At 34.5% G+C, this 12968-nt stretch overlaps 2 protein-coding genes across 2 annotated transcripts in view; both read left to right on the top strand.

Annotated features, from left to right (window-relative positions):
• On the top strand, nt 6348-10734 carry LOC105176258 (uncharacterized protein At3g27210-like). The gene is made up of 3 exons (XM_011098997.2): nt 6348-6757; nt 9193-9273; nt 10162-10734. The coding sequence occupies exons 1-3, from the start codon at nt 6550-6552 to the stop codon at nt 10578-10580; spliced, it is 708 nt and encodes a 235-aa protein (XP_011097299.1). The 5' UTR covers nt 6348-6549; the 3' UTR covers nt 10581-10734.
• The window catches only part of LOC105176257 (triacylglycerol lipase 2-like), a gene marked incomplete in the record, with an annotated part of 3835 nt that continues 3174 nt past the window's right edge, over nt 12308-12968 (top strand). The window contains 2 exon segments of the mRNA XM_020698639.1: nt 12308-12758; nt 12838-12910. Of these exon segments, the coding sequence (XP_020554298.1) occupies nt 12420-12758; nt 12838-12910 (412 nt within the window).

Genomic DNA, 12968 nt, shown 5'->3' with positions numbered 1-12968 from the left:
AATAGAACATATTTTAGGAAGTAGAATAAAAAAGTATAGGGGTAAGTGAGAAGGATATTTTTGTCTTATCAATGTCAAATTATTGTCAGTGGTGTTTTTGTTACCCTTCATACATCAGGGGGGTAAATGAGACAAAATGCATAGTTCAGGAGTGTAAAGTGTGTTTAACCCTTATTATTATTAATTTAGAAAGAAAAAAAGAAAAAAAAAAAAGAACATTTCTGGGCTTTTCTCTTGTGGTTAGTTGGGCCAGAGTTTTAGGCGTACATCTATTGGGTTGGGCCTGGCATTGCATTGAGTATTTTATTTCAACTTATATACATATCTGTTTCTGTTATTTATTAATTTAAAAGAAAAGGTTGAGTTGAGTTATTGCATACAACTGTTTTAGGATCCATTGACTCTATAACAAGGAAGAAAGCTCAAACATTATAGTCATCATCATGGAAAGGAAAAGTGGCTCAAGAAATATACTATACCTCATCATGGAGGAAAGAATTCCATTTTTGTCTCTAATTATTCGTATTTTCCCTTTTTGCGCTTTAGTAAAATTCAGTCATATGTGTGTGATGTGGAATAAATGGGAAGCTTGTAATCCAAGCTCCAACCACACTATGAATACATGAAAGCTATAAGTTATAAATTTCTTCATCTCTCTTTTGCTCCAAAAATCTCCATTTTACAATGATACAAAAGGGTATTTATACTACTCTAATTAAGCAACCAATATAGGGGTGTAAAATCATTTTTAACCCCCACCCCCACCAATCACCAATAAATGGACATAATTTTTAGGGTAAATTGCATGACACTCTATGTATTTTGGTGAGATAGTAAGAAATGCTCATGTGTTAATTTTATTAGCAAAAATTGCCATGTTGTTGCCAACGGACTAGACCTTGCTGCTTTACAGCAACAAGAATTTCAGCTCTTAAAATATTCAGCAGCATGTAGCGGGCTAAGTTATTTGGAGGCTTGCACTTACTTTTGCCTCCTTTCGTCCTTGGAGACACCACTCTATCTTCTTCTTCCTTTCTTTTCATTGAAGTCACCAGTTTTTTACTTGCAGCCTTTTCTATTCTTATGTATTGTTCGACCCTTACCCATAACTCTTCTTAGGAAGTCAGGGTTTTCCCGATATTGATTCTTTAAACCTGCTCCTCGTTAGGTTGAATTTGTATGATGCTTGCTAAAAGTTTTGGGTTATGCTGATCAAGTATGAGGCTGTCTTGGGATACAATTTGTTGATCACGAAGCGGTGTAGGAAGCATTGCAAGAGATGCTCGAAAGTCTTGATAGTTTTGGAAGAGAATTGGTTAAACCAAGCCAAAGCTTTCCAAAAAGAGTGTTGTACAGGATAACCTGCAGTAAGCGGTGTCGTTTATATCCAGTAGGTTCGCTCTAGCCAAGAGTTGATCTAGGTGGTCCCACGGGTCTCCTACCCTATTATACTTGTCGGTTGTTGTTCTAAATTCCACTCATGGGTTGGATAGCTTCAGCCAGTAGGGGTGGGCGTTGGAATCAGGTTGTTCAGGTCCCGACCCAATTCGAACGGGTTCGGGTAGATCGTGATGGGTAATTTTTATAATCTTTGAGTTTTGGGTTGCCCGGACCCTATTTTGAATAAATTGGGTTGGTTTCTGGATAGAGAAAGATACTCGGTTGGGTTAATTGGATACCCTTTATTTAATTAAAAAAATAAAATTTTAAAATTAAAAATAAAAAATAAAACTATTTGTTGCTAATAGTAAATTAATAAAGTAAAATATAGAATAATATATGAGTTATTGATATACTTTTATCAAGTTATTGATATTGAGTATTGGATTATTTTGTCTATTAATTTGTATTAATGCGGTGTTATACTATTTTGTAACATCAATAAATTGAAATCATAATTTTATATTATTTTTTTGTATACTATTTTAAAAAAGAAAGTCACCCCATAAATACAAATTACAATTTATAAGTATAAAGTTATCAAAAAAAAAAAAACATGCTTTAAATATTTCATTATTGGCCCTACTTTTCTTCACATTTAAATTACAGAAAAAAAATAATTTTGGATTTCCAATTTCGAATACCCGACTTTAACGGGTATCCTATTAGTTGGGTACCCAATTTTATCAAGTTTATATTGGGTACCAAAATATATTACAGACAAAATTGGGTACCCAATCCGAAAAAACCAAAACCCTAAAAACTCCATCCACAACCACCCCCATTGGCCAATACATGGGGTGAAAACGGACTGCACCTCGGTGGTGCAACCACCAAGGGATAAGCTTGGGATTCACCAAATCTAGGTGGATGAGGTGTTTGGCCTCCCATCTCCCTTCAATATTCTCTTCTATGCGATGACACTCAATTCTCGACCTCCTACTTCCCTTGAGGTTCCCCTCTTCCAACTAGTACTCTTCTAAGAGGGGGAGGTGCTCGACATTCCCTCTTCCCTTGAAGTTTTTCTCCTCGAGATAGAACTTCTCCAGGAGGGTGCGATGCTTGCCTTCCCTCCCCTTTTGAAGCTCTCCTATTCGAGATGGTACTCCTCTAAAAGGGAGAGATGCTCGACCTCTCATCTCCCTTTGAAAACTCTTCTCCTCGAGATGGTTTTTACAAATATTTTTTTTTGAAAAAGATCAACAAATATAAAGTAGTAACTTTTACCCCATTGTCTTAGAGTTACATAATTATTTTTTATTTGATGGGAGTGATGTCCCAAAAATACACCAGGCTCGAGACGGAGTCTAGCTTAAGTAAGGTCCAATAAAGGACTAATGCATGCAACCTAAAGAAGAAAGCTCAGGGCCTAAGGTTCCCCAGAATAGTTATTGTGATAGACGCCTGGCAAAGGGGGCTAGATACCTATCCCCAAGCCCAACATGTCTTCATGTAGAGGTGGCGGTAGCATTGATTAATGGAGGGGGGATGGCCACGTAACCGTCGAGGGGGCTCGAGGATCTTGATGAGTCTGTTGTAACCCCCTATCCACCTAAGGAATAAGTCCCCAGTAGTCAACTCTCTCAACATCCTATGTGAATATGTAGGAACCTACTGTCCCAACCACCGATTGAAGTCCCAAAGAGACTAGACTTCATCCATCTCTAGGGGCTAAGGCTATAAAAACATGCCTCATTTCGTCAGTGAAGGGTAACGTGATTCTAGCTACAGTTATGCACACAAAGCATTCTTATTCCAAGCAGCGCTTCACTATCAATTTACCTTTCATTTATCTTATTCAATTTTTATTTTATGAAATTGCTTACTAACTTGGACGTTAGAGTGTCAACGTATCTTTTGCAAGTCCCCATTTTAAAACTTTTGAAAACCCAAATCCAAAAATTTCAAATTGGTCACACAGAAATGAGTAACTTTTTTACTCACACAGAGAGTATATGTAATTTTTCAAACAATTAAGAGTATTCGTAAATATTCTAAACTTTAGAGAAAGTGTTTAAATTTACCCTAATAATTATCCACTAAGTTAAAGATAAGTGAGAAAAGATTGAATGGCATCCATGTGAAGTTGTGAGAATAAATTGTAAATGAGTATTCGTATTTCACTATATTTATGTGAATACAAGTAACGAACAAGTGTGCACTGATTCATTGAATTCATACTTAATTGATAGGCTTGAAAACATTGTGAGATGAAGCAACCACACTCATTTATCACTTATCCACTCAAATAAAAGGAAACCGTATGGAACTCGTGCGCTTTAAATACTTCTTATTATTATATGGCCACCATTTTATTTTTATTTTTATTTTTATTATCATTAATTAATCTGGGGTTGGGTCTCCCACTCACTTCCTCCTGCGTGAGATACACAAATATGGCTATTTCTTAGTTGGTGGGGTAGGGATCCGTATCACTTATCACTATTCAAATCAACTTTATTAGCCAACCAATAATAATATGATTAAGGATTAGTTATTTATTAATTATACATATTTAATATTAATAATTAATATATACCAATTGTTAGTAATTGAAATTCACCATATAATAAATTAAATTGAGATAATTCAAAAATTGAAATGAATAAAGGGAATTAATAGTGCATAAAGATGGGGTGGGGGGGTAGATGAAACCTCCATATGAATATGAGTAAAAGGAGTTTTCAATATTTTGACATTATTTGAGTAATTGTAAGAGTATTTAATAGAGTTAATGTACCATAATTGGGAAGTTAGTTTAGGAGTAGTTAATGATGCCAATTTTGAATTCCACCTGCCAATCTACCTCCTCATCTAATATATCATCCACGCATCCATCCTCCATCCTTTGCCTTTGTCTTTTCCTTTTCCCCACTAAAAATCAACATAATAATGATGATGAGGTGCACACACAAAGTTCAAATTTTAGTATACCCTCCCCTTTTTTCGCAATATATATCCACTCCCAAATCGGAAAAAAAAGCCAATTACCCTGTTCCACATTTATTAATGAAATTAAAATCTTGTAGTTTTACTTTATATTTTTTAATTTTGATGGAATTTAGAAAAGAATGTTTATATGTATAGATTTTATCACCTTTTATATATCACATCAACTATCATTATACTTTTATCTTATATCCAGTTACTATTAGAAAAAGAAATCATTCCATTTCTTTTTTTCCATTGAGACGAGATCGGGTGAGATCACAAGCTCTAGGGATGGCAATCAGACTTAATTTTTCGGGGCTTCGAATGGGGTGAGTTTGGTACTCATATTATCGGGTTCGGGGCAGGTTATGGGTTTTATACTGAACCCGCCCCAATCTATTTTTTATTTACTTATTTATATATAATACGTTATTAATTAAAATTATAATATTATAAATAAATTTTTAAATAATTTTACATATATCCAACTCTATATATGAAATACCAAAAAAAAAATTGAATGTATTATTTGTATTTTATAATTTATTTTAGATAAAAAAAAAAAGCTATCTTGAATTACCTAAATTTACAATGATATTTAGTATTACCTATACGAAAAATTAGTTGAATATATTATATGTATTATATAATTCATTTTAGATAAAACAAATTTATGTTAAATTACTAATATTAAACTTATATTACATAATTTAAAAAATAAAAATTTTCAATCGAGCGGGATGGGGCGCCGCAATCCAGGGTGGGGTGGCGGGGCAGGTCTGGGTTCTCAATGAGGCGGGGCGGGGTTTTTTTTATGAAGCAGGGTGAGTTGGCAGGTCTCGGGTCCAGACAAACCCACCCCGTAGCCATAACTAAAGCTATCACACAAAGTTCATATTAATTTTTACATGACTAATTATCTACTCATATACTTACGTAGTTAGTATGAGGGTACTATAATAATTAATTCGATATCTTTATTAAGAAATTCATTAAATAGTCATATCAAAATAAATAAGGTCAATTCAATTTTCTTTTTTTAGGTTTTCTCTCATATATACTTTTTGTTTTCTTAATCGAATTAAACTATAATGTGTTTGAAATGAGGCATCACAATTAGTTAGATATTGCATTACTTATTGATAAGATAACTTATTTAATTTTTAAAGTTTTTCGTTTATAAGCTTGCCTTTCTTTTTTCAAATATATATATAATATGTTTATTTACATCTTTTTTTATAATATATTTTCAAAATATAAAAATTATTTAATTACCACAGAAACACAACGAGTCACGATCAATTTATATATATAAAGAAAAGATTACACTCTCCTTCCTTAAATTTTGGTGTCATTACACATTGATCTTCTGTAGTTTGAAAAATTACATTTAATACCTCTAAAGTTTGTTGTCTTTAAATAAGTTCCCCATCAATAATAAATCACTAATAAATCAATCGAAGTAAAATATAAATTTATATATAATTTTTTATTAACGTCTATAAATTTAATTAATTTTAATTAATAAAAAATTTATTTATTACAAAATAAACTTTTAAAGTAATAAATATAAATTTTTAAATTATAAAAATATATATATATATATATAATTACGTCAAATTTTAAAGGAGAAAAAAAAAAAAAAAGGGTAAAAGACAATTAGTCAGCAAAGTGGTGGTGGGGTATTACTACTTAAAGGCAGGCAGTGCGAGTGCGAGTGCGACAACAGAACAAAAGCCTAAAAAACAATTAATCAGTCTCATAATCCGTTGGTTATGGATAGGACCCACACGCGCCCATGTTTTCTTTTCTCCCTCACATTAACAGAAAAAATTATTTCTTATATTTTCACTTTCAACAAATTCCATAACTCTTTAATTTAATTTAATTTTCATAGTATTGTATAGCAATTTCCCCTAATTAATTAATTTTATGTGTAGTAAGCGTAACGCTTAAACACGGCCCTTGCTTTGCCTTCTGCCCCCCTGGCCCCTACACCTACTCTTCCTCTTCCCTTTATACTTCTACTTCACTCTCTCTCTCTCTCTCAATACAAACAAGAAACCCAGCACAGAACCAACTCTTCTTCTTCTCTACAAACAACAAAAGATGGTTTTTGGATGATGAATAGGTGGTGAATAAAGTTGTGAAGATTGCTTTTGCTGTGTTTTTGGGAAGATGGGTTCATGTGTTTCGCTTCACAAAGACCACCCTGACTCCGCCATCAACCTCCGTTTATCTCTGCACTCTAAGAATGACGACGTCTTGATCCCTTCGCCGCACAAAGACCAGAAACCCAATAACCTCAACGCCGCTGATCCTATCCATGCTCACTTGCCATTCAACTCTCCACGCTCACCTCCTCGTTTTCCCCACCCTGCCCCTGGTATCTCATTTCTTTTTTTCCCGCCCCGCCCTTGCCCATTCTATGGTGTCTGCTTCAAGTTTTTAATCTTTTCTCTTCTCCTTTATTTATTTTTCCATCTTTTTGGTGAATAATTCATGATTTTTCTGGTTACACTTTACTCTGCTAGCTTGTTCTGAGTGTTGATTTATTACTATTCTCTGTCAAATTTTGATAATTTTGCCCATAAATCAGTAACTTGTTGACGTCTATCCACAAGTAAGTGAATTGTAGCTAATGAAGTTATGGCTCCTGATCAAGCGATATTAGAGGCCCGGCATCATCGCTTTCGTTGTTTCTGTATCAATAGGTTTATGCTTGTTGATTTTCACAAACTGACTTTTTACTAGTATTCATGATTTTGATTTGTTTTGGATTGTTCAACTGTTGTGCAGATAGACGTGATATCCTTACATGATTGAATTCCTTTTATTTTCCAAAAGATTATGTTTTTTTTTCACATTTATAAGAATTTTATGGTTGTAATAATTTATTATCAGCATGATAAAGTAAATAAATAAAATTGAGCTGCTCTGACAATTGGAGATTCTAAAGGAACAAGTGCAATGTTGTTAAATAATTAATTCCTGAGGACCATAATGTCTTGACTTCTTATTGATGAAAGGATGATGTTTCTGTCTTGAAACCAGACGTGTTAAGATTTTTCTTTATTTTCGAATTGAAAGGTTTCCTTCAATGCCTTGTCATCTTTGAAAAAATCTTTTAGCTTAAATGGCTTAGAAATAATTGTTTCTATATTAATTTTCTATTATTGTCTAGGTGGTCCTACTGGCTAGAGAACAAATAGCAATTCTATGTCGTGGAAGTAAGGCTACAGTATTTGATTTATCGTCGGCTTGTCAGAATCAAGAGTATTAGTCACATTTAATCTTACCACATAACATTTGAAATTTATCGTGATGGTTTCATGTCATCAAATTTGAGTCCAGGTCAACTTCTTCTGTTTTCTTCTGGCTATTTCTTTTCTATAAACAGGATTTATGAAAAAGAAAAGGCTTATATTGGATTGCTGTTCAATCTAAACAACATGATTTGAATGCATTGTAAGTTTACTGGTAGGTGAATTAGTTACCAACAGAAATTGGAATATGAAGTCTCTTCTTGAAGTTGGCCTATTTCTTAGCATTTTATTTCCTTGAGTTTTGGACATAAAAGGTTATGAGCCATCCCATGAGCTTTTAATAATTGAGCCCTGCCCAAGCCCAAAGGTTGTATGATATGGACAACAGGACAAGGCATTTGTTGCCAAAATTCACCCTCCACACATTATGTTCCTTTATGGGGTCTGCCCTTGCTATGCACCCATAACCTGCCATGCATTGATGAATTTGTCCAGATCATAACACAACTCTCTAATAGTGTTCAATTTCTTATTGCGAACATGAGGCAGTGATTAAGTTCTTAAAAGGACAGCGGACAAAGAATGGTGAGCTAGCTATTGCATTTTAAAGCTTATGAAAGAGAAAAGTAATTTGAAGGAGGTGTAAGAAATTATTTGGTCAAGCACAAAGCGGACTTTGACATTCGTATTAAAATCAATGTATAATTCATATTCGTCAGACCTGCAATGCTGAATAAAGCTTCATAGACAGATCTTGATTATGTGTAGGGTTTGACTTTGAACCATGTGATTGGCTTCCATCACATGTGTTCCGTTTACAACTTACAGCACAAGGATAACAACGTATATGGAAAAAAAAGGGAGTTTAGTTGTTTTAGCTGTTACCCATATTCTTCTAAATAATTGGCATAATCCCCCATAAACATGTATAGAAATGGGCAGGTATGTCTTCTACTCTGCACTTAAGCCCAGAATTGATGATGCAGGTAGAGAGCAGAAGTGAGTTGGGATGATGTAGGTTTTGACTATGGTGTTTATGTCAAGTGCCAAGCCATAGTGTTACATTTATGATCTATCTAGTTTCACTTTGCCTTCTATTGCATTTCCTTTCTAATTTGGCAATTTATTTTCAATAATGAGGCATATACCTGATAATTTTCTCTGTTCCAGCTTTTCTCGATCTAAAAAGTCGTCTTCCTCTCATACTCAGAAAGATCTAAGTATCCTTTGTTTATATATTTTTTGTTTTTTCCTCTTCTTTGTGTGTGTGTGTGTATATGTTGTTTGTAATAGGTGCACATTAAGTAATGGAATTCTTGTCCTTTTGGTTGAGCTTATCTTTTGAAACTCCCTATTAATTAGATTTTATGAACTTAAAATAAACTATTAGTTCAAATGCTAAGGCTATATTCCTGATCCTGGCTTAAAAGTCTGTAGATATAGGTTATATCCATGATTTTAACATTCCTTCCTAGTTTCCATTGTATCATGAGCACCAGTTTATTAGGCTCCTTCTCTATGTGATACTGATCTGATGTGTTTCAATTTCTTGTAGGTAGCAAGGATGAATCATTCTTTGATTCTCAACCTTGGTTGGAGTCTGATTGTGAAGATGACTTCTTAAGTGTTAATGGTGGTAAGAAATAGCCAGCACCATTTGGAATTCTACCATTTTTTCTCTCAAATTTTCTCACGTTCTTCCCTGCTGAATGAACACCCTGGATTTTTTTTGCTTTAATGTGCTCATTGGATTTTCTAGAGGGAACTTCATAAGCAAGACTGTATATTGGTTAAGTTTCATCTTTTAATTGGTGTCGCTTTTGGCCAATCACTGCCCCATATATAATTCCTGGGAGTCTCATGTGTTAAATAAGAGATTTTACGCACACATCGGCTAGAATTCGTTTGAGGTTTAGGGTTGACAAGGAAAGAGGGAATTATTTAATCCTTCATGCTATTTGATTCAAAAGTAAGTGCGGTAGTTTATGCAGGGGCCTACTTCCATAATAATACAGAGGAATCTGGTGTGATCTTTAATTTTTGCTTGGAGATTGTTGTGTATATAGAGCTGATTTGGTTGGGGGAACTTTCTGGTGACCAGGGAGGAAATTAGCTAACCAATCCGGTTGTTCAAAATGAGTTGCCCACATTTAATACCTCAAAGTTGGCATCTCTATTCTATCCTTTTTTTTTTGGTTGTTTTTCCATAAAGGTAAGGTCGGGACATGAGCATCTATTGGAAATTATGAGCAAAACCAGGATCAGTTTCACAAGGTCCTTTTCTTGGACCATTTCCATTCCCTTTGGGACCGAAACTACTAAATCGCTATGCAAAAACAACTTAAGCATACCTCCACTTTATCATTTTCTATATCAAAGTTTAATGACTAAATTGGTAAGAACATACTCATATCCTGTTTCATTTTTCTCTTTCCTGGATATGTTGGACGCTATAGACATATGTCCGTACTCATTTCAGTGAACGACATTGCATAACATAGTCTTTTCATTGATATTCTTGCAGATTTTACCCCATCTCGTGGAAGTACTCCTGTCCACCACAAATTCTCTTCAGGAAATCCACCAGCAAATAAGGCCCCTGCTATTGAAGAGACACTCAACGCTGTACCCGAACCATCTCCTCTGGATAAGAAAAAGAGACTCTCCGAACTGTTTAAAGAGAGCTTACGCCACCCGTATGAAGATGAGGTTCCCGACAAGGTGAAAGCTGAAGCAACCAATCCAGTCCAAGCCAAATCCACAGACGGAACCCCTCGTTTCTTTGGACTCAACTCCGGAGGTAGTAGTGAAAGAACTCCCAACGGAGTGCTGCTCAAAGCAGACGATAAACCATTGAAGTCTGCACAATGTTGCCTTCCGAGGTTGCTTCCAACTCGTAGCTTCAGTGAAAGGAAAAAGAAGATGAGCCCTGCTCAAAGATAGATGGCCTCTTTCAAAATTTTGAGACAATGTACATGGTGAGAGTTGAACTGAAACTCTTCGCTCTTCAGATATTCAGTTCACTCAGTTATAGACGTGGATGAAGAATTACGTACATATATTATATAGCAATTCTGCCATCTTCCCCAACGTAAAATTGCCTTATATATTAAGCACATGAGAACCGAATCAAAGTTAAGATTACTCATGTTTTTTTTATTTTTTGGTCTTATATCGTTAGGCTACGAACATAAATTTTTATGTTAAATTTCAGTATAATTGAGTGATTGATAACATATAAAAAAAAAATCCATTTTGTGCAGTAGGAGTCGTATACCAAGAAAGTAACGTTGCAGTTATTATTAATTTACGTTCTTGTGATATTACAACTAAGCAAAAAAAAATAATAATAATTTACTTTTTTGTATTTTTTAATATGAAACAATTTATCTTCTTAAATAAGGATAAATTGCTTTATTTTAAAGAACAAAGCAAGGAAAGTAGCTATATATTAAAAAGCACAAGAAGATAAATAATTTTTCTATAGAGAGTAATTGACTTATTTGTAATATAACACAGGGTTGCTTGTATTTTATTATTATTGTTGTTGTTGTTATTGTTATTATTATTATTATTATCAAGTTTTAGGTTACATGGGGGAGAAGAATGGGAAGTTTTATCACCAGCCATATTGTCATTTTCTTTTAGAAATTCAAAGAATTGCATGTCGATTATGTGACGAAGATAATGTATTAGATATATAATTAGTTTAAGTAAAGTGAGTTTTTATTTGAACAAGAAGTACTTGACCTCTAATTTTTTTATTTAACTAGAACCACATTTTATAGGCAAAAAACAATACAAGTTTGATAGGAAGTCATTACTCACAAAACAGCGTAAACACACGAGAGGTGCCAATACCATTGGGATTTTGGCTCCGGAGTTGAAAACCGTAGCAACCGCATTTGGTGTCTTATGGATGATTTAATCGAATTTCAAGTTCTTCGCAAATGAGCAGAGCCTAGAAGTGATTATGGATTTCTACGAGATTTTGAGCAGACTTCGGGACAATGCATCAGTCAGTCACTATAAGAGCCCATCTTTCGTTTTTAGAGTAATTTTTGAGTCTTGTAAAAGGAGTAAATACTCCTAATTTATGCATTTTCAATTTGTAATGGAGTCTATTTCAAGTTAATAAACAGGTAGGGATCGGCCAAATCCCTGCCACGACATCGATAGCTTTTGTTTAAAAAAAAACAAAAGAATAAATACGTCCATAAGCCACAATTGTTATTAGATATTAAATTTAACCTTCAGTCAAAGAGTCTTGTTTGGAGGGATGGATGAGTGGTAGTTAACGTTGATGGAAGATGGATGATGGAGGAAGCAACTATAGTCATTTACTTCCCTCCATACGAAAACTCCCATCTCCAACAACTATATTCAGTTTCCTCCTACGTCTTTTCACTTTTCTGCCCATTCACTACTCTTTTCATATATATATATATATATATATATACATATCTCATTAATTAATAATTTCAATATCATAGCTTTTTATAATCAAATTATATATATATATATATATTCACTCCATTAAATCTTCCCAATTGATTAAAATGCATTTTGTTTCAATTTTCTGGGAACCAAAGCAACTCTCCAAAATTAAAATAATCAGCATAATTATTCATACATATCCAACATGCAAAATAAAAGATAAGGGGGAGGGAGGAATGAGTGGGGCCGGGGCCATATTGGTCTCGGCCCATCCCATCCCCTTCTCCATAGAAAACTAGTGTGAAAAAGCCCAGAAAATCGTTGAATGCAGAGAAAAGGCCAATTATGTTGCCCATTTCCTTTTTCTGGTCTTTCTGCTTGTCAAGTTCACACTCACTTTTTCTCTTTTTCAATTCTTCCTACTCTCTCTATATATACCCTCCCGCCCATACCATACCCTCCACTCCAATCTCATCAATATTATTATACAATATGGCCTATTTCAGCTTCCTAAATTTACCTCTAATTATTGCTCTATCTCTACTACTTCTACCTCATCAACCATTCGCCTCCAGCCGCGCCCTTCTCTTTCCACCCAACGACGACGATTACGCCCCTCCGCAACCGGTTGGCATATGCTCCGCCGCCGTCACCATACATGGTTACAAATGCCAAGAATTCCAAGTAAGGAGCTTACAATTATAAGCCCGCCCCACAAAAATATCATTTTTCTAAATAAATGGGGCTGGGTTTTATTTTTCAGGTGACGACTGACGACGGCTACATATTGAGCGTGCAAAGAATTCCGGGGGGCAGGGGCGGAGGCGGAGGTGGGCGTATTGCTGCGCTGCAGCATGGGGGTCTTGTGGTATGTATTTCTTTATTTTTGTATCC

This window comes from Sesamum indicum, linkage group LG13, assembly GCF_000512975.1.
Source record: "Sesamum indicum cultivar Zhongzhi No. 13 linkage group LG13, S_indicum_v1.0, whole genome shotgun sequence".
Taxonomy (NCBI): domain Eukaryota; kingdom Viridiplantae; phylum Streptophyta; class Magnoliopsida; order Lamiales; family Pedaliaceae; genus Sesamum; species Sesamum indicum.
The sequence above is the reverse complement of the archived record's forward strand: the minus strand, read 5'-3'. Positions and strand labels throughout refer to the sequence as shown.

Bases quoted from the DNA above. Each gene is read 5' to 3' on its own strand.
- LOC105176258 (XM_011098997.2), top strand. From the start codon at position 6,550: ATGGGTTCATGTGTTTCGCTTCACAAAGACCACCCTGACTCCGCCATC. The intron at 6,758-9,192 runs GTATCTCATTTC...AATTTCTTGTAG, and splicing joins TTTTCCCCACCCTGCCCCTG to GTAGCAAGGATGAATCATTC. The intron at 9,274-10,161 runs GTAAGAAATAGC...ATATTCTTGCAG, and splicing joins CTTCTTAAGTGTTAATGGTG to ATTTTACCCCATCTCGTGGA.